The sequence below is a fragment of the Melanostigma gelatinosum genome (assembly GCF_949748355.1).
Source record: "Melanostigma gelatinosum genome assembly, chromosome: 11".
Classification (NCBI taxonomy): domain Eukaryota; kingdom Metazoa; phylum Chordata; class Actinopteri; order Perciformes; family Zoarcidae; genus Melanostigma; species Melanostigma gelatinosum.
Genome location: NC_136644.1, coordinates 2761988 through 2783344, shown reverse-complemented (window position 1 = coordinate 2783344; position 21357 = coordinate 2761988). Strand labels below are relative to the sequence as shown.

Here is a 21357-nt window from a genome sequence, read left to right as displayed (position 1 = left end):
AGTCAGACGGAGATTGTGTGGTGACACACCGCACAGCCCAACTGGTGTAAGGGACAGAAAGGCCAGCAAAAGGTCACAGTGAGATAACCAAGAGCTCTGTTGAAATCCCCTCTGGCATCATTTGCTGCTTTCTCAAAACTTGTCTTTTTCTCAATGTGCATTGTTGCCCGTAAAGGTCCCCGGTTGTATCTCTGGACATGACGAAGAGTGGAGGTGAGTTGAGGTCCTTATCTGAGATGCTGAGGCCTATAAAACGAGCTGTCCAGAAAGAAACATAAACGACACAGACACTTCAAGCAGCATTTGAGACACCTACGGCATCTTTTCCCTCTCAACATGTGGAAGGCAGCACTCTTGACCCTGGGCTTGTTGGTGGCCCTGGTAGACAAGGTGCGGTCGAATGATGCCCATCCCGCTTTCTTTGGGGTGAAACTGTGTGGAAGAGAGTTCATACGAGCAGTCATCTTTACCTGCGGTGGTTCTCGCTGGAGGAGAAGTGTGGGAGACTCAGGTAGGAGTTTGAATGAGAGTCTTTGGATGCAAGTTCATTTTTTCATGATGTGCCGTGTTTTCCTCGAGTCAAACTGTAATATTAAGAGATTTGCCTCTGCTTTTCATCAGCTCTTATTGGGGAAGAGGCCTTTGACCCATGGAACACAAATTCCATCCCTCAGCTTACTGGCGAGCAGGATCCTGCAGAGTCCCAAGTATGGAGAGATCAAACATTACACGAGGCATCTGTGGCTGCTGGATTCAGCCGCTCGGCTCGCTCACCAATTTCCGAGGAGCTGCTGGAAGCTCTACGGAGTGCAGATAGGAAAGGACGGGATGTCGTGGTCGGACTGTCCAATGCCTGCTGCAAGTGGGGCTGTAGCAAGAGTGAAATCAGCTCTCTGTGCTGAGAGCTCCACTGTTTTCCTACGTAGCTCCTTCATTTCGTCACACTTAAAACTCCACATCCCATCCAACTCACAGGCCACCTGTTGACTATTGATGCAGGAATGTGTATGTGTGCTCAAAATGTGTTTACTGTTGTTATCACGTATTGACTTGTTTAATAAAGCTTTGTGTAGCTGGTCTGACAGTATCCGTTCCTCTTACAAAAGACACACTAAAATGATATTTCATGCTTTTGGAACACTTCCACTTTTCTCAAGCCTTGTTTCAGAAATACAGTTTGAGTTTTGTCAAGGATTTCGAAATGATAGGAAGTGGTGGTGACGATATGAATACACAGAGAGGCCTCACATTCACTGAATTATAGCTGCTTTCTGTGATTTTACAGGGACGCTACATGAGACACATATTAAGTGTGCTTTGCATCCCATAATAGACCAGCAACAAACTACCTCTGTGAAGCCTATGCTGGTGGACTTTGGTTGTTTATTTTATGAGATCATAAGAATTTGCGAATCCTCCTTTCAGAGATCAATTAGCACAGTCATGTTGAGACATATTGTCATATATACTGACCGTAGCAAGCTTCACAGTGGCAGTAATTGTAAGCGTGTAGGCTATTTGTGGTCATGATATTGTGTCAAGTAGCAGTTCACACAGATCAATTACACAGAGTTATATGATGGAGGATTTTGAAGCTGACACCATCTGGTGGTCAGGAATTAAACACAACACTAAACGATTCAAATAACATATGTGTTCACAGAATTTAAATATGTGCTGCATCTTCATAACCAACGAACTTTTAAGTAAACATTTAAAACTGATAGACACTGTGGCTGTATAACTAAGGGTAAACTCAGTAGCCACGGTTACTCTGCTGGACGATTTGTCCACCAGCTTTACGGAAGCCGAACATGATCAAACTGATCACCCGGCTTGATTGCAAGGCATGCAATCTCTGTCACCTACCAGCTAGCATAGAAACCACACAGACCCACAGATATCACACTTTTGTATTTAGTTACACATATCGCCGATAAATTGTATTTAATGTTAATCGTTACAGCACTATTGTCTATAGAAATATAGATCTACCACACCGGAGTGACCAGGTAAAATCTTTCGCGGTACTTTCAAGATGATGCTAGGTAGCCATGCTACTGGTAGCTGATATGCGACTGCTCTGTTATGAGTATTAATGCTCTCCATTTTGCGCTGTTTTTGTTGCTTTGACTATAAACATTACTTTCATAGCGCAACATCACGTCCCGTGAGATATCGTCTTGCAGCCGCGTTACGTGTGAACCTGGGACGTGTGAAGCATCATAGCAACGCTAAGCTAGCATGCTAGCTGAAAGAGCCAGACATTGGCGTCTGGGCCTCAAGTGGAACACGGCTGTCCACATCACGGTTGATTGCTGTTGTGGCTACTTATTAATGCAACTGTTACTTACTTACTAGCCAACGTAATGGACGGCTTTTAGGTCCCATGATGTCGCCAGAAACGGACAATGTTAATCTACACTCGCTGTAACGGCATTGCTACATTGTAGACTGTAGTGTACAATTATTAGAATTTAGTTCACAACAGTTACCGTAATATCGGCCAAGTTGTTGCTGTTAGTAACTACTTATATCACATGCTGGTTGTACTGCGTATTTTACGTTACTTCAGCGTTACTTCGGTAGTAACGTACGAAGTGCTGAGGTTACAGGTGGGGGCTAAGGGTTTTAAGAACCCGTATATGTAGTACATGCTTCCTAAACAGGTTATGTGTGCGTTTGTGTCCTGTAGGATGGAGTGGCAGCCAGACGAACAGGGTCTTCAGCAAGTGCTTCAGCTACTCAAGGACTCTCAGTCCCCAGACACAGCAACACAGAGGGCTGTGCAAGAAGTATCCTTATATCTGTGTGTGTGTGAGGGTGAGAGAAAAAGGTGTGAGATTTAGCTAGTTGCATGAGAGCTTGTACGCCAAAGTGTTGTCATGCGCAGCTTGCATGAGCTGCGTGTACTGGTGTGATTTGATTGTGATTTGTTTACGAGTCCATACTCCCAAATGTCAAGCAGGATGACGAGGTATGTGAGGGTGTGTGAGCGTTTGCTGTACGTGTGTGTGTGTGGAAGGTTGAACTCCTTAACATAGCTTGCAGAAACTGGAGCAACTTAATCAGTTTCCAGATTTCAACAACTATCTCATCTTTGTCCTCACAAGCCTCAAATCTGAGGGTATGTATGTGAATGTCACATCTGAGGATTCTGACAATACAACGGGGTTGTCATTGACTAATTGATCTTGCTTGTCCCCTGCTAATAGTTCTGTGTCTTACCTTCTCTTTCCCATTTTAAACATTTCTTTATCCCAACCTCTCTGCTGCCTTCCCCCTCAAGACGAGCCCACTCGCTCTCTCAGCGGTCTGATCCTGAAGAACAATGTTAAGGCTCACTACCAGAACTTCCCTCCCAATGTGGGTGACTTCATCAAACGAGAATGCCTCAACAACATCGGAGACCCATCGCCGCTTATCAGGGCTACGATCGGTGGGTGTTCTACCGAGAAAGAGAAATCTAGTGTTTGCTGCATTGTTTCCTAGCCAGTGTGAGTCAGACTACTCTGTAGGTGGTTCGACTTCTGTAGGTGATGTAGCTGTGTGGGAGGGAGCGCTGTATCGAATTATAAATCAAAAATAGAAATTAATTCATTAAACACAATAGGGAAAGGTGAATGAGGCCTTGGAACATTATGATGGAAGTATATGATGGCGATCACCGTGCTCTCTTATGCCTCGTAAATTGTTGCAGCGATTTCTCGGTTGATACCATTTGTCACACCGATTTGGTGCTAAATTGAACTTGTTGGTCGGATCACTGACCCGTGTATAACCTTTCTATTCTCTATCGTAAAGGTATCCTGATCACGACCATAGCCTCTAAAGGAGAGCTGCAGACCTGGCCGGAGTTGTTGCCTCAGCTCTGTAATCTGCTCAATTCGGACAACTACAACACCTGCGAGGTGAAGCTCGCCTGCCTGCACACAACACTAGTAGCTTTGCATTGTTAATGTGATAATCCGATATACATCTGTGACTTTGTTTGTAACATTCTTTCTGTATGATTTTTCTCCACCTTCTTTCAGGGTTCTTTTGGAGCGTTGCAGAAGATCTGCGAGGATTCATCCGAGTTGTTGGATAGCGATGCTTTGAACAGACCCCTTAACATCATGATCCCCAAATTCCTGCAGTTTTTCAAGCACTGCAGCCCCAAGATCAGGTCAGTGAAACACCAGTCTTTAGACTTTCACTCTCCCTGTTAGAATCATCATCATAGATCCCCCTTGTTTGTCTCTCTTTCTCAGGTCCCATGCTATAGCATGTGTGAACCAGTTCATCATCGGTCGAGCTCAGGCTCTGATGGATAACATCGACACCTTCATTGAGGTGAGCATGGCAAAATGATTTTCTGGTTGAATTTCCATTGTTTTGAAAGTTTGCTTCCCTACTTTTAGCTCCTTTCAGAGATGAAATATGTAACAACGCATCTATCTATCTATTAAAAGGAAAATGTGTTTTTACTTTGGATACAAGTGTCTGCTGTGCTTAAGTTCCATTTAACTTTATGCGGCTTTATCCATAGCAAGACTGCATTTGTGAGATATTTGGCATCTGCTACTTGAGGCGATGCAAGAAGTTCCTTCAATGTAAAAAAGGAGAGATTGTTCACTGCAACATGATGCTGAACTATTGTTTTATCTTATTAATGGTGCTGAAGGAAATCAGTCATCTCATTTTTGATATAATTCTAAGAATAGTTACAAATGCACAGTAGCTGGTGCAGTTTGCACAAACCTCTCTTCAGGGTCAACTGTGCTGCTTCAAAACCGTTAGCGTGATAAAGGCGCAGCATTGAAAACATCACTTTCCAGATTCATTCAACAATATGGACACACATTCTACCCGATAGTGTTGATGTAGTTTAACAGTGAAGTTGGTTTGAATTGACCGGCTCAACCTTTGTCATCAATGCTTATGATAACATGGTGGGGTGTGGTCGGTGTTCAGGTCCCTCTCAAACACTGTCGAGATGTAGATGCTGCAAAGCACAACGGATTAAACTGCACATGTGAAAGTTGCTTCTGTTAACTTTCTGTTAACCGTTTCCCCCTCCCCCATTCATTGTCTTCCCTGCAAATCTTTCTTTCGTCTCCAGAGTCTGTTTGCACTGGCCGGTGACGAGGACAGTGAAGTGCGGAAGAACGTCTGCAGGGCTCTGGTCATGCTGCTGGAAGTCCGCATTGATCGCCTCATCCCACACATGCACAGCATCATCCAGGTGAGGGGGGGGGGGACTTGATCTCACATGCGACTTTAAACTGACAATGTGTGGCTCTCCTTTCCTTCCTCCTCCTCCTCCTCATCGCCTCTTGTTGTCTGTCACCAGTACATGCTGCAGCGGACCCAGGACCCAGATGAGAACGTGGCTCTGGAGGCCTGTGAGTTCTGGCTGACTCTGGCTGAACAGCCCGTCTGTAAAGAGGCCCTGTCTGGCCACTTGGTCCAGTAAGTACTGACATAGTTAAGTCGATGACATGGCAGTGAAAGTCAAGTGTTGTATGAGGTCCATCTGATAATTAATGGGGGTCTGTCTCTTTTTACAGACTGATCCCCACCCTAGTGAATGGGATGAAATACTCTGAGATTGACATTATTCTTCTAAAGGTGAGCGGATACATCGGATGTCCCCCAGCTCCTCCAACTTCTTTTAGTTTCTTCCTTTTTGACCCGTGTCCATCCTGTATTCACCTCGCTCCCCGTCGTCCCGCAGGGCGACGTCGAAGAGGACGAGGCAGTTCCTGACAGCGAGCAAGACATCAAGCCTCGCTTCCACAAGTCGCGCACCGTCACTCTGCAGCACGAAGGAGGAGAGGACGAGGAGGGAGAGGACATCGACGACGACGATGACGACGACGACGACGCACTGTCTGACTGGAACTTACGTAAGTCACACGTGGCAGACTTTGAAATCAATACTAAAACAATGTCAACAATGTTTAAAGTTCAGTATAGCTTTTCTTTTTAACCATAACAATGCTACTTTATCGATTGATTTTGTTAAGTGTGTTAACATTTGTGTTTTTAATAAAGTTTTATAAAGTAACAGAGGATAGGTACAGTTCCGTATTTACTGTGACTGATTTAAAATGTTCTCAAAGGAGGTAAGCAATTAGAAATAAAAAAATAAAAATGTGCATCTTTACAGTTTCAAAGTTATCTCATGCTGATGGTTGGTTTCCTCTTCCAGGGAAGTGTTCAGCCGCGGCTCTGGACGTTCTTGCCAATGTGTTTCGTGAGGAGTTGCTTCCCCACCTCCTGCCCCTGCTCAAAGGACTGCTGTTCCACCCTGACTGGGTCATCAAGGAGTCGGGCATCCTTGTGCTGGGAGCTATCGCTGAGGGTGAGAAAGACTTTCTATTGTAGCGCACTGTTGAGCTTCTGATGTTAAAAGTGAATTGCCATATTTCCAAAAAGGTTGGACTTTTCCTTTTTAGATGTATGAAACTGTTTGTCCTTCCAGGCTGTATGCAAGGCATGACGCCTTACTTGCCTGAGCTCATCCCCCACCTCATCCAGTGTTTGAGCGACAAGAAGGCCCTGGTCCGCTCCATCGCCTGCTGGACCCTCAGCCGCTACGCCCACTGGGTGGTCAGCCAGCCTCCTGACGCTCACCTCAAACCCCTCATGACTGAGCTGCTCAAACGCATCCTGGATGGCAATAAAAGGGTACAGGAAGCAGCATGCAGGTACAGCTCTTGTTTTTTTCCGTACGTTCGACTCTACTGCGTGTTGTTACTGTTCGCTCCTACATCTTTGGAACCCGTCTCGTCTTTCCTGCAGCGCGTTTGCCACCTTGGAGGAGGAGGCGTGTACGGAGCTGGTGCCCTACCTGAGCTTCATCCTGGACACGCTGGTTTTTGCTTTCGGGAAGTACCAGCACAAGAACCTGCTCATCCTCTACGATGCCATAGGAACACTGGCGGACTCTGTGGGACACCATCTCAACCAGCCCGTGTGTACAGAATGCACAGCCTTGTTTTTCGCATGTAACATATTACAATAAGCAGTTATGGGAACAAATGAATCGCATGCCCAAATCCCACACTTGTGTTTTCAGGAGTACATAGAGAAGCTGATGCCTCCGCTGATAGCCAAGTGGAACGAGCTGAAGGACGAAGACAAAGATCTCTTCCCTCTGCTCGAGTGTCTGTCCTCCGTTGCCACGGCGCTGCAGAGCGGCTTCCTCCCCTACTGCGAGCCCGTCTATCAGCGCTGCGTCACCCTGGTCCAGAAGACGCTGGCTCAGGCCATGGTGAGCCACACTCACATGGACTCTACAGAGGCAATTCATGTTTTTCCCTGCTTTACATACATGCCACTTCATTCCCTCGTTCCCATTTCTGACCTTTTCTCTCCACCTTCTCTTGTGTGTGTGTGTGTGTCACAGATGTACAGTCAGCAGCCAGACCAGTACGAAGCACCCGACAAGGACTTCATGATTGTGGCTCTGGATCTTTTAAGCGGCTTAGCTGAGGGACTGGGGGGCCACGTGGACACGCTGGTGTCCCGCAGTAACATCATGACGCTGCTTTTCCAGTGCATGCAGGTGAGGAGAGCCCATGTGTGATTTATTTATTTTTATTTTCAATTTGTTTAGTCGAGTCTAAAACTTTTTTTGAAGCCCAAGTCAATATGCGGTTGGTCGGGTGCCACTGGCCAAGCCTTCCACTCCGTTAACAGCGTGTGTTCACAGTCGTCTTTGTCTCTCTGTCTCTTTTGTCCCAGGATACGATGCCTGAAGTACGACAGAGTTCCTTTGCTCTACTGGGGGACTTGACCAAGGCGTGCTTCCCTCACGTCAAACCGTGTATTGGTAATGATCTCTGATTCACACACAGTACATGATGTTCCATCGTCCTCCTTTCTTTTTCCGTGTGTCTAATGTGATATTTTGTATGATGTGCGTGTCCTGCAGCTGAATTTATGCCAATCCTCGGGACAAATCTGAACCCAGAGTTCATTTCTGTCTGCAACAATGCGACCTGGGCCATCGGAGAGATCTGTATGCAGATGGGTGAGTTGGAGCAAATCTACTCTTACGTGATACAGTTCAGTGCGGATGGATATGAGATGCAGTGAATTGATGCGTCTCTCCATCAGGAGTGGAGATGCAGCCGTACATCAATATGGTTCTGACCCAGCTGGTTGAGATTATCAATCGACCCAACACCCCCAAGACCCTGCTGGAGAACACCGGTACGTGATGCACAGATATTGTACTAGCATTTAGCGTCATGCTAGTGCGCACACACACACACACACACACACACACACACTACTCTAACAGCTGTCCTGACTCCTCTTTCTCCTGCTCCAGCCATCACCATCGGGCGGCTGGGCTACGTGTGTCCTCAGGAGGTGGCGCCCATGCTGCCTCAGTTTATCCGACCTTGGTGAGGGAACATTTAATCTCTTTGTTTTTAATATCACCAGCTATGACAACTTTGTGGTGTTATTTAAATGTCCACCATCTGCACAGTTGCCCTTTATCACAACCCGTGTTCTGTCATCCACTGTGGTCTCACCACATTCTCCCTCTTTCCTTTCTGAGCATGATTATGTTCGCTTATCCGTACTCGCGAGACACATTTTGTGGCAGTTGTTTTTGTCCCTATCAGGCATTTCTGTTCTTATTCTTCTCCTTTTCCCCTCTTGGCTTTTTTGTGCGATCACATTGCCGCAAACAGCATTACAAGGGCTGCAGTATTGACATTCTTTAACTACATTTTGCAGTGAGAATGAAACGCTGAAGTCTGAGTTTTCTCAAGCCTAGAATAAAAAGACGAATATCCTCCCACACAGAAAGACGACGACAGGCTGTTGACATCTAATTGTTCTCATTTCATGAACAAAACAAGAGGATTGTAAGTAGTGACGGCATCGAGTCTAACAGCTGCTAAATGGTTGATATTGCATACGGCAGGTGTACGTCTTTGCGGAACATCAGAGACAACGAGGAGAAGGACTCTGCCTTCCGCGGGATTTGCATGATGATCGGTGTGAACCCAGGAGGTGTGGTGCAGGTGAGACATTAGCACTGTAGTCATGGAGTCACGGTTTTACACCAGCAGATGTTTTCTCACCTCTTCCTCCGTTTGTTCAGGACTTCATCTTCTTCTGTGACGCAGTGGCCTCCTGGGTGAATCCTAAGGACGATTTGAGAGACATGTTCTATAAGGTGAGGAGCTCGCAGGGAATCACTGTGACGCTGCTCTAGTTCTGCAGAGAAGTGAACATCGTCACTCTGCTTCAGCTTGATTTGATACGGATTGTCACCGAGTAAGGAAAGCGCACTGGGCACACGTATTCTTCTCCCGCTGCTGATTTGATGATTCCTTCTCTGGCTTGGTTGGAACAGCTCGTCCTGTTTGGCTGCTTCCTGACACCACCAGCTATTATGTCAACACTGACAAAAAATGCTCGGTACACAGAGGGGCGTGAAACGGCAGCGGTGTTTCACCTGTGAATTAGTAAGCAGAGTCTCTGTACTGACATTCATGTACCGCCAATTTGTTGCGACCACTACGCTGCTATTGGTAGGGTATCAATCCTCTGCGACTGTTTGGAACGCGTCCTTCAAGTGGACAGTATGAACAGAACTGCCACGTGTCCGTGGTGGCTGCAGCTATCCGCGGATGCCACAGTTTGGGAGTATAACCAAGAGACGAAATAGAAGTGTAATATCGAGCATGATATTGAGACGTTGATATTGCACGTAGTATAATACAAATATTATTGCAGATGAAATGCAGACGTTGTATAGCAGGATGTTGACGATGTGCCTGAAATAGAAATGTCCTCTCTCTTCGGCCCCTTTCCAGATCCTGCATGGGTTTAAGGAGCAGGTCGGGGAGGAGAACTGGCAGCAGTTCTCAGAGCAGTTCCCCCCACTGCTGAAGGAGCGACTGGCAGCCTGCTACGGCGTTTAGATTCTCTACACTCACCCAAGAGGTAATCCCACACACATCATTATCTTTACATACATATATATATTATCATAACCCAAAGGTTTACAGATGTTCATACTGAAGTAAACCTCATTGTTTTCTGTCCTCCTAGGTGAGCCAGCAGGAGGAGGGTGAATGGGAAACTCATCCATCTGTGTATTGCACTGCCCTGATCTGGGGGGAGGGAGAGGGACGCTGTTGGCCGCTCCCCCTGACGGACGGCCCCCACGCCCTATGTGTTTGTCCATAGAGGGAGGGTGGGCGGGTGGGAGGGTGGGATAAGAGGGACTCCTCTAGATTAACTAGGCAGGGACCCGACACAGAAAAACTAACTGGTAGGGACAGATAGCGAGGGACAGAAAGAAGTACACGGAGGAGAGATGGAGGCATACACAAGCTGGGGAAAGAGGAGGCAGGGAGAGAGAGACCAGCAGAGAGACAGTTCAGGGAAAGACAGGGAGGGAAATCCGTTACAATGCAGGAAACAGAGCCACAGAAAGGTCTACCACTGGGAGAACAGGGACAGTTGAGATGTTAATGGGATTGTTAAACTCGAGAGTAACCGATAGCTTGACCGACGGAGACAGACCAAAACAGACTCACACATACACGCTGCACACGGAACCGACTGGGTGGCACTATTATTTTGACTTTTTGAGACCTACTACGTTTAGTTAGGGACCGACGGACAGGGGTCTAAACTCTGTTGGTTTTCTGGGTGATATCTGTCTTTTCCGGGGAATAGGATTCAATACGAATTACTTCATCTGTAGTCACTGAATTCTACTTAGCTGTAAGATAATCTCGCTGTCCGCCTCTGTTTCCTACCTTTCATTTTTTTTTAGTGCTGCTTCACAGAGCTATCCATCTATCAGACATACTCCTGTCACGTTTTCTACCTGATCGAGAGAGAGGAAGAGAAAAAAAGAGAGAGAGCAAGAGTCTTTCCTCGTGGCTTCACAGACACCGTTCCTCCAGTAAGCGAGGATTAGGGCTAACACATTCGCTTTCTGACCAGAGGGGAGGAAACAGTAGAAAGAAAAATCACATCCTTAGTTGTCCTCTTTGAGGGTTTGTGTGTGTGTGTGTGTATGTGCGCATGTGCAGTTTGTAAATCCTCACTTTGTGTTAACAGTGTGTGAAATATGTATTTTTTTTTAAAATATGGTACAGAGCTAAAACTTGACTCCCACCGCAATGTCCTTGGCACCTGTTAACTGTGTTTATGTGTGAGAATGACTGAGTGTGTGTGTGTGTGTGTGTTTATGTCTACATTCGTACTGATATCCATTTTGATGCCATATTGATATCTTAAGTAAAACAGTAATTGGCAATGTCATTGTGATCTTTCTAATGTTTTAAAAGTGGTCCATATTCTTTTTTCCTTTTTTTGTTTTGCTGCTACTGATAATTTTTGTTTCTATAGTGGACTTAAATTCGCACAATTAACGCAAAAAAAGATATTGGAATTAATGCTATTTTCAGTGACTGTTAAGTTGTTTTTGCACTTTTTATTTTATTTGACCTATTTTTTGTTTTTGTATGGACTTTTTTTTAACCTCATCCATATATGTCTTGACCCTAATGTCAGCGTTCGTCATACTGTGGTGCACTGTGAAATGAAGTGTCTTTGACTGGCAAAAATATTCCAATACTAAATGGCAAATAAAAACAACTCTGTGAAATGGACTAATCGGCACTTTTACGATGACTAACTTTGCCATATTGCTGAGGTGTTCGGTATACGTGTGTCAGGTCACGCGTGTGTGTGTGAGATCCTGCATGAGTCGGTGCGCATGAGTTCCTTTTCTTTGGGCCGATGAGCATGTTTTGGATAGTTAGATGGCGTTCGTGTGATGTGTAGGGGTGCAAAGAAAGTTTAGTTTGAAGGGGTGTGTAGCCTGTCCAAGCCTACTTTGTGTGCATGCTTTGTATGTGTTTTCACTGTGTGTGCGTGTGTGTGTGAGAGAATGTGTGTGTTGGACGTATATATTTCAGAGTAATATGATTGCCCTTTACCCACCAACACACCACCTCAATTCACTAGAGAGCACAAGACACCATAAAAAGAGAAGCGCTAGGACACTGCCAAAGAGCAACGGACAATAAGACAAGCTGCTCATTCAATAATCAATATGTGCATCATAATGAAATGGACAAAGACGGGCTTTTCAGACTAATGGAATAGGATTTTGCCAGTAAAATGGACTACAGGGATCTATTTTTTCATTGATATTCTGGGTATTCCAGGGTTTAGACATTTGGAAACAATCAAACTTGATTTAAACCGAGACTGTGACCACTGACTCAATCAAATCGATCATTAATCACTTCCAATACAAGACAATCTGAGGCCAGTCTAGTTCTGTCTCCACCGTCTCCTTGTTCAGAGCTTGTACGAGAACATGTTTTGGTTGCTTGTTAATTTTTGTAGTTTTTTGGTTGTTTTTTTGTGCAACTGATGTTGCAGTTTTTGACTCTGATGGGTCCGCGTATCCTTTCTTTGGATGGTGCTGTAGTCGTCTGCTTCAGTGGCACATTCATGATTGCAATGAGTTTGAGGGAGAAAGACGACTTTTTGAATATGACGACGGGAACAAAGGAGGGTTGACAGGAGATGAGCAATTCGTTTTTTCTAAATTCTGTTTATATATTAAGGCGCATGATGTTGTTGCCAGGCAGACTTTGGTACCTTTTGTTTTTCTGTGGGTTTCTTTCGCCCGTCAATGGAAATAAAATGCTTTGAGCCTTTTATATGGTTGATAGTTTGTGTGTAAAATCTCTGGATTTTTTAAATAAATCATGTCGTGCATGCTGAAGGCCGGATGAGTTGTCAGTCTGGTGTCTTTTTTGAGAAAAATAAGTGTTTTAGAAAATAGCCAGTTGAAGCTACAGTTGTTTATGTCCACAAATAGAAACAGCCATAAAGTTACAACTTTATTCCACACAGATGCACATAACTGAACCCTGAAATACGCATTTTTGACAGAACCAGTGGTTTCATGTTGTGTGAGATTAGACACTAAACGTTCACACATGCTCAGAAGCAACTGGTTCATCACTCCTATCTGCATTTTAAAATACTCCATAACATGCGTTTTCTCCCAAAGCTGAGCCAGCAGCTCCAGCAGGTCCAGTCATGGGATATCCCTGGAAATATGACTGAATCCACAATGTGCCCAGATCACCTTCACAGGAACTCTGGACTGAGTAATTGGCTCAAGTAAGAGAAGATGATCAGAGTTCATCATGTCATACAGGAAGAGGCGTCGACCTAGTCTAAATGTGAAAACATCTTGATGCAGAGAGCCGAACACATAATGCTGTCTTCTCATATACATTCTAAAACACACCATCACAGGCCTCAGAAACAGCCTCCTCATTAGCACAAGTTCCAGTGCTTATTATCGAGCCAATTCAATGCAGAAGACGCTGTGAGCATGTCGTACTTTAACACAAGCAGCCTGGTGAGCAGCGTTTTAGCTCAAAACTTCATAACTGTAGGGCGCTGGTGGAAAGAAACAAAAGTATGAATTATTTTTCCTCTTACTGGTCTGAAAATGTTGCAATTTTGTCTGTTTCTGTCTGCTGCGATGGTGTCAGTAATGGTTTATTGTTATGGAGGATGAATATAGATGCGGAACAGAACGTGTGAAGTGAGGCGGTCCAATCACAATCACCCTTTTAATGTCTCATGAATGATTTACTGTGGTGTCGAGTCAGACTGTAGACTTCATAATCTGTTTGCAATAATATAGCATATTCAATAAAAGTTATTCTTACTCTGCATCGTTTCATATTCAGACTTCGACATCATTTTACAATTTTCACTGTTTTTTGTGATGTTCTGGTACACCTACTGTGCAATGTACCAGCTAACGTGATACAGATGTGATGTGTTGATAGTTTTTCTCTGCAACTACAAGATCTTTTTGAATCTTCGTGTCGAACGCTTGAGATTTCTGCCGTTATGATGATTGCAGTACCACGATTCATCCAACCGTAATAACAGGCTTCTGTGACAGTGCTCATCATCTTTTCATCCACACCGTGATATGAGTTGTTAAGGCTCTGGGTGGAGCAGGGGAAGAGCGAGGGTGAGCTTTCAGTCTGGGTTGTTTGCGTGTGCATATGATATCAGCATTTTTTGAAAGCAGGCATTGTTTAGAGAGGACACAGGAGTTAAAGACAACGTGCCTTTATTGTGCACGTCCCTGTTTCGTAGCTATTGTATTTATTTAAACAGGCTTTTCCTGTTCTGTAGCTGACCTGCTGACCTTATTTTGACTTTTGTTCACATCCCAACTGGTGCAGTCTAGGAAAGGGAGATGTTCTTCAAATAGCGCTTATTTAAAAAAAAAAAAATGGTTTTATTGAAAGACATGAGACAACATTAAGACAATACATAGACATAACAAGAGGATGACAAGAACAGTGGGATAAAAGCCAGCAAATATCATATAGTCAGTGTGTGTGTATGTGTGCGTGTGTGTGTGAGAATGTCCTTGAGCCTTTCGAGATGGAGGAAAAAAAAAATATATATATATATATATATATATAATAATAATTAAAAAAACCAAACCAAAAAAAAAAAATGAAAAACAGGTAAGTATGTGTGCATATGGATTTAAATAGCGCTTCTGATGGCAAAAGAGAACTTTATGATCTGACATGAATTCAAGTAAGTAAAAGATTAATCAACAGTGTATCAAAAGTAAAAGTACTTATTGTAATGCTCTCATATCATATATTGTAGTTCAACCTTTAACAATATATAATTTAAGACACTGTGTTTGTGTAGTATTATAATCGAAAAAGTAATCAGTAACTATAGCTGTCAAAGTGGAGTAAAAAGTACTATAAAGTAGCTTTAAATGGAAATACTCAAGTGAAGTAAAAGTACATCAAAAAGTTCATGAAGTTAAGTTGAGCAAGTTGCTGGTTGGTTGAGCAGCATGCTGTCAATGATAGCAACATGCTTGTTAGCTGGTTGTTAGCTAGCATGCTAGCTGATGATATTACAGGAAGGCTCACCCAACGTAAGGCACATTTCACAAAATATCAATCACTGACATTGAACTGTGGCATTTACACATATTCTGAAAGTTTATTTTACATTGTGAGAAGTTTCAATCAAGAACATTTGAGAGAGAAAATACTCAAAAAGCTATTATAGATCAGAGGTTCTACGATTTGTTCTTTCTCTCTCGTCAACCATCTGTCTTTTAAATATTTTTCTTTACATTAAAGAAAGAAGCACTGAGGTGATCCAACATAACATTTCATAACTTCGCCTCTTCCTTCTTCTCTGTTTTCATATTTAAACGTCATATGCTACATTGAATTGACAAGCTAAATATTAGCATAACTACTTCAGGACTGGGCTGTGATGAGCTCATTGTATACATTGAAATTGACATGAAACTATTACTTTGAAGAAAACATTGCTCTTTCTTTCACTGTGCCTCTGCAAGATTGAGGTACAGTATTTAAGATTATAATATGAACAATGACGAATCACAATATTATTCCTCGTTCTATGGCACTCTTGCACTTCTTCTCTTATTTTCTCCTTGCGTTCTTGGGGTCAGAAGTTTCTGAAGAGCTCATGTTTCTTACTCCAGTCCATAGCAGGGGCTCTCTTCTTGTTGCGGACGGCGAGGGCCTTTTGTTTCGCCTCAGCAGCGGTGGGACTCAGACGCAGGCCGCTCTCCACGAACGGGTCCGAAACACGCCCGTCGTCCTCATCGTGGACCTGCAACATACAAAAACGTAGATGTTTCACGCACACGCTCAACGACATCACATTTTCTGCTCCGCTTCTTACATTATTTCTGTCACCTGGATGCTCATATCCGAGCTGCTGATCTCTGATTGGGTGGTGGAACTTCTTGAGGAGTGAGATGCTGAGCTCCCATTCGTCCAGGATTTTGGTGATGTATTTGCGATCGGGGAGTTTGTCGGTGTGATGTTTTTGACTGGTGGGTCTGAGACGGGGAGTTCAGCGGTCGGAGACGGGCTGTGTGGGGCGCTTTCTGTGGCTGATTCATCCAGATAGACCTCTGCGAGAGAGGGAACAGAGACATGGCAGACATTTTGCCTGGAGAAGAAAGAGGTGTGTGTGTGTGTGCATGTGCACAACCTGACCTTTGACATGGCTGATGGTTGGTGTGATCCCCAGTCTGTGGAAGAGCTCGTCTGTCTCCTGGTCGACCGTTAGGATGCGCACTTCCTCCCCCTCTGCTCTAATGAGAGCCACCACCTCTGAGTGCCTCAGGCCCTCAATGTTCACTCCGTTCACCTGAGACAGAGAGAACGTTAAGGTCAGAGGAAACGGTGGAGGAAAGTGAAAATGAAGAAGAGACACGGAAACATTCACCGAATGAGACGGACGCTTTTACATGGCAGAGAATAGGAAGTAGGAAGTCTCGTTTCACAGACCAGAAACAGATAGAATCTGTGATTTGAGTAGAAGCGAGTTTATTTGCATGAATTCCCTTCCTGCCTCCACACAACATTAACTGTACTCCTCATACAGATGGAAACAGAAACGTTCACTGCGTACACAGTACACAGCAGCTGCCCGTACAAAGTACATACTGTTGCATGCAGCATGCATTCAACTGGGACATACTACTTCATCATAACATTGCACCTTGGGTCAGAATAGCCAGAAAAGCACGCTGGTTTACAAACAGCAAAATGCGCCCAGATACAGTAGGACATCCTGGTACTTTGACCATACTGTATATTGGGACATAGTCTCACTCGTGCATGCACACTTATCTGAAAGCCTGTGATGCACATGCAGGCGCACACACATAATCGCATGAAAAGACACAGAAACCCAAGCCCCTCCTCTACACCTCCATTCAAGATTATCCCTCGTCGACTATTCTTCTGTTCCGCCTTTAAACAACACCTCTCTCTCACACTCACTCTGAATCCAGCTAATCTGGTCTAATCCGATCACACCCCAAATCAGTGCGCAGACCTGTAATATGGGAACGGTGTCGGCATGATTGGGGATGGGGGTCATCCTTCAGCCCCATTTATTTCAATGTGTGTGTGTGTGTGTGTGTGTTTGCTTTAGTTGTACCTCCACTATTCTGTCTCCAGGCCTGATGTTTCCACTCTCAGCAGCTGAGCCGGGGTCCACTGAACGCACGAGCTGTCCGTCCTTTGTCCTCTTGCTGTGCAGGTTGAAGCCGTAGCCGTGCTCCCCCTTCACCAGGTGACACAGACGGGGATGGAGCTCGACTGTCGGCTCTGGTGTGGGATGCACCTGCAGCTATGATGGGACAGATTTTCATATCAGACCGAAATGAATGGCTGCTTGTAATAGTATGAAAAATAAAATACATCCTGAAATAAAGTGTTTTGCATGCATTTGAAATTGCCTCGTAAAATATGTAAACAAGTTCAAACTTTTTAAAATAAACTGGTCTGATGCTGTAAATAGTCATTTTTTGGTCTTAATTTCCGGTGATGTTGTAATTGACTGCACTGTACTGAATATTTTGTCCTCCTACAATAAAATAACAACACCACTAACTACGGCATCAAACATGACCAAAGAGTTTAATCAACACGTTTGTGCCAAAGGGTCAACAAAAACCTGACAAGCTTCACTGCAGCAGCAGCTGCAGGGCTGTTCTGCTGCATTTCACTAGATTGTGCAGGTTATGGCTGTTTAATAATTAAGTATCTCATTTAAACTTAATTTCACAACAATATAATCATATCAAATGAGCTCTGATGTCCAAATCAGTGATTCCAAGCTAATTGTAATTAGCCAGCTATTACAGTTTGTGTTTTGTTTGATGTAATGCACACAGTCTCATATTTACTGATATTTGGAACAGAACAGATATCTGGAACAATCCTGATCCTAATGACCAACGACAAGAGTTGAGACATTGCATGACTCACCTGCTGACCAGACCTGCGCCTATACTAGGTACATGCTGTGTGTGTGTGTGTGTGTGTGTGTGTGTGTGTGTGTGTGTGTGTGTGTGTGTTGGACTGATCCAGACTCTTGCATGGCTGTGACAGCACCACTGTGGTTACGTAAGACTAGCCTACTTTATACGGGCGTCTGCTGCCATAATAACCTCATGCAACAATGAAATTGCGTCTGTATTTACACGTACAATGTGAATGTCACAGGAGGAATGACACAGAAGTGGAGTGATGAGCGAGGGTGATTATAGGTGTGTGTGTGTGTGTGTGTGCATTTTATATACTGAACAAGCACATGAAAAGCTCAGGAGTTGTGTTGGCCTTGCATTAATATCCCACAATGGTTTCTTGATCGCATCTCATCCGTGATCTCATCCAGATTGCATGGGTGCTGCTGTTACTGCGTAAGATGTTGTTTGATCTGAACTGATGAAGAGAGCCGTGATGGCCTGTATTTACGCTGCCTTTGGCTAAACAGATGGCAGCTTGACGCGAGCCTCTGTGCCTGAGGATCCTGGTCCGCTTTGTTTGGAGCCCAAACACTGAGCTCAATCTCTGACGGACGGTTCTCGGTTATTTCGGCAGCCTGGCGGAGATTAAGACGTCACTGTCTGGTTGGCACAGATGGAAATTTAGTTTTTGCCCTGTCACACTTGCTGGCATAGAAATGAAGGAATTTGAATTGGTTTGTGTGTATTTGACAGCATAGCTAAGTTGTTTCTAACTAAGTGTGCAAGTGCACAGTGCTTGTGTGCCTCCAGCCCACAATAAACAACACAAATAGATACGTATCTAAAAATGTTGACTGTGCAACATTGCTATCTTAAAATCTGATCCCTCCCATGTTGTGACACTTCCTTTCCTCCCATGCAGACATTCAATCCCACTTTGTCAAAAACCCTTTACACCTCCAACTCGGGCACACTTTAAAGTAGACTTGTAAAGCAGATGTTTGAATGACAGGGAAAGTTACAAACAGGACTATAAAACCCACTGTTCACTGTGCACAACAGGAGGTGAGACATTCAACATTTAAATTGAAACCTGCTGTATTTACACCATCTCTGTTGCCTGTTTTATTCAGTCATTCACTGTTTCCTCATGTTTATTTCCTGCAGACCCCTTTTTCAACTTGCATGCGCTACGATGAACTTCACTGCCTGGAATAAGAGTGATTGTTGTTCAGGTATTATCTCTGTCCAAGACGTTCAGCTGAATAAAAAAAAAATCGAATTTATTATTCTTTCAAGCCAGCCAATCCCAGCATAAATCCATTCACTGGGATGTTTTCTTACACCTTTTGTGGCTTTAATTCATTTCCTTAGCTTGTCTCCCCTCCTCAGTGCACCTGAGCTTCGTGCTGGAATACCAGCAGTGCTCAAATCCAGATTAGTGCGAGACAGACATCAGGGAAACGAGTACAGGCTCAGTGTCACCCATGTAGTGCGTGTGAGGGACCCACAAACAGGTTCTCATGTTTCGCTGTCACGCCTTACCTCTGTGTCTGTGCCTGTACTTGATGTCACCGAGGATCTCTTGACCGTGGCTCGTGTGGTCGAGTGTGTGGACGAGTCTGCAGCAGGAGGGTAGAAGAAGTGCGTGTGGTTGGGTTTGGGTGACGGGGGTGAGTTCTCTCTGGGTATGGGAGAGGCAGAAGGAGTGGGCCCGGGCGAAGGCCGCGGGGACAGGGTTCCCATCTCAATGGCCTGGTCCTCGGTGCATGCCAGGCCACAGCTGCGGAGGTAGTCATCCGTGTCTCTGTCCACCACCAGCAGCCTGGTGCGGTGGGCCACTTCACGGATACGCTCCACTACCTGCAGGGAGAAGAGAGGAGTTGCAGAGAGGAGCTAAAGACAACATTTAGTACTGTGGTGTCATTGAGTGCATGTTGTTCAACCTGAACTGTCCTACGTATAACAGTTTTTGCACAACAAAGACACCCAGTGATGCCATTACACAAGGCTCACGTTGACCCATTTTAGTAGCCCCTCCTCTTTTAGTTGCCCCTCCTCAAGCAAAGGAAAAAGTGGTCTAACAGGTATAGAACTCATTGTTTGTACATCAGAGAGTTTAGGCGTCTCCCCTGGCCTCTCTTTACCACGCAAGCACTCGTCTGTGCATTTAAAAACAAAGCCATGTATCACTTACTTGATGGTGGGTTTCCTTCTCCACATTCTCACCGTTCACCTCCACCAGCCGGTCTCCTTGTCGCAGCCCGCCCAGCTCAGCACAGGAGCCGGGCTCCACTGTGCGGATGGACGGTCCGCCTTTATCACCGAGCAGGTGAAACCCATAGCCGCGCTCTCCTTTCATCAGGAAACAGATCCTGGGTCTGAGCTCGCTCTCCATCCCAGCGCGTCAACAGGTCAAAGTGTCTCAGGAGAATAAACTGGTGATTGTCCCAAGAGCGATGGGAAGTCTCTGGCTCTTAATCCAACGTACGACTGCGCGCTCCACTGACCAAAATATCATCATCATTTAACATGATGTGAGTCCATTAATAATCCACAATTGTTCAGAGAGCACAAATCAGAAAAATAGGCTAAAAGTAATGAGTTTTTAATCCATCATGCAACTGCCAGGGGCGCACATATGAGCGCGCAAAGATGGTGCTAAGTGTGCGTAAAGTAGCGGCGGAATACCGCGGACAGTGGCTAAATCCCAACCATTTTAGGAATAATCCAAGAGATCAGAGATTAGAAAGCTTTTCCTCGCACGTAACACTTAATTCTCCTCGTCAGCTGGGCGTGTGTTGTCCTGTACGACCCGGCGCGAGAGTGAAGAGGCGTCAACAACAGATGCCATATACGTCCCCTGCAGCGCACACCTGACGGAGCCGCGCAGCCGCGATGCGCTGGCAGAAAGTGACGAGTCGGTTCCGAGTTACTGGAAAGAAAGTATTTGTTGAGAGATGATATGAGTCAAGATGCGTTTTAACTGCGGCCAAGGCCATTTGCTCTGGTTAGAGTCCCGCTACAGAGGCAGAGGCTTGCCCCGTGGTGGCGGAGGTAAAGCTGTGGCCTTAGAACGGAAATCGTCCTTATCCGCCCTCTATTTCTGTCTCCACTGGAGATCAATAAAAGGACGGTTGCGTAAAAGGGGAATTAACGGTTCATGAAATATGAGCTCAGGATTATTTGCATCTGTCCATTAAAAAGAAGAAGTCAAAGTAATCCAGGAAAGTTTGAGGGTGTGTTGCTGACATTTAGATCTGGGAAGATGAGACACCCACGAGGCAAACGTTATAACTGACGTCTGCAGTCCTCAGCGAGACAAACACAAACACCCAGTAAGCCACGCAGTCAGCCGCAATGACGAGATGCAAATGTTATTGTTATTAATTACACCTGTGCTGTGTAGGCCTACGCCTATTACTGTAAGGAAGTATCCCCAAACAAATACTGGCACTGTGTAGTACTTAAAGTCTCTGTGATAATTT

At 44.8% G+C, this 21357-nt stretch overlaps 3 protein-coding genes across 3 annotated transcripts; 2 read left to right on the top strand and 1 right to left on the bottom strand.

Annotated features, from left to right (window-relative positions):
* Window positions 1-336: 336 nt before the first annotated feature.
* rln3b (relaxin 3b) lies at window positions 337-902 on the top strand (the record flags this gene model as incomplete). The annotated part of the gene is made up of 2 exons (XM_079278582.1): window positions 337-511; window positions 622-902. 2 exons carry the CDS (start codon window positions 337-339, stop codon window positions 900-902), a joined length of 456 nt encoding a protein of 151 aa, XP_079134708.1.
* A 948-nt stretch (window positions 903-1850) lies between these two features.
* On the top strand, window positions 1851-10206 carry tnpo2b (transportin 2b). The gene is made up of 24 exons (XM_079279379.1): window positions 1851-2012; window positions 2696-2795; window positions 3052-3127; window positions 3290-3439; window positions 3805-3911; window positions 4035-4168; window positions 4254-4335; window positions 5105-5227; window positions 5336-5454; window positions 5553-5613; window positions 5720-5891; window positions 6197-6349; window positions 6470-6695; window positions 6790-6961; window positions 7067-7261; window positions 7397-7555; window positions 7735-7822; window positions 7925-8023; window positions 8110-8205; window positions 8327-8402; window positions 8933-9032; window positions 9113-9187; window positions 9831-9960; window positions 10069-10206. Exons 2-23 carry the CDS (start codon window positions 2697-2699, stop codon window positions 9936-9938), a joined length of 2670 nt encoding a protein of 889 aa, XP_079135505.1. The 5' UTR covers window positions 1851-2012; window position 2696; the 3' UTR covers window positions 9939-9960; window positions 10069-10206.
* Window positions 10207-15491: 5285 nt separating this feature from the next.
* Window positions 15492-20267, bottom strand: nherf2 (NHERF family PDZ scaffold protein 2; the record flags this gene model as incomplete). Its single annotated transcript, XM_079279420.1, has 6 exons — window positions 15492-15711; window positions 15798-16018; window positions 16104-16257; window positions 17056-17247; window positions 19415-19732; window positions 20067-20267. The coding sequence occupies 6 exons, from the start codon at window positions 20265-20267 to the stop codon at window positions 15544-15546; spliced, it is 1254 nt and encodes a 417-aa protein (XP_079135546.1). The 3' UTR covers window positions 15492-15543.
* Between the last annotated feature and the right edge of the window lie 1090 nt (window positions 20268-21357).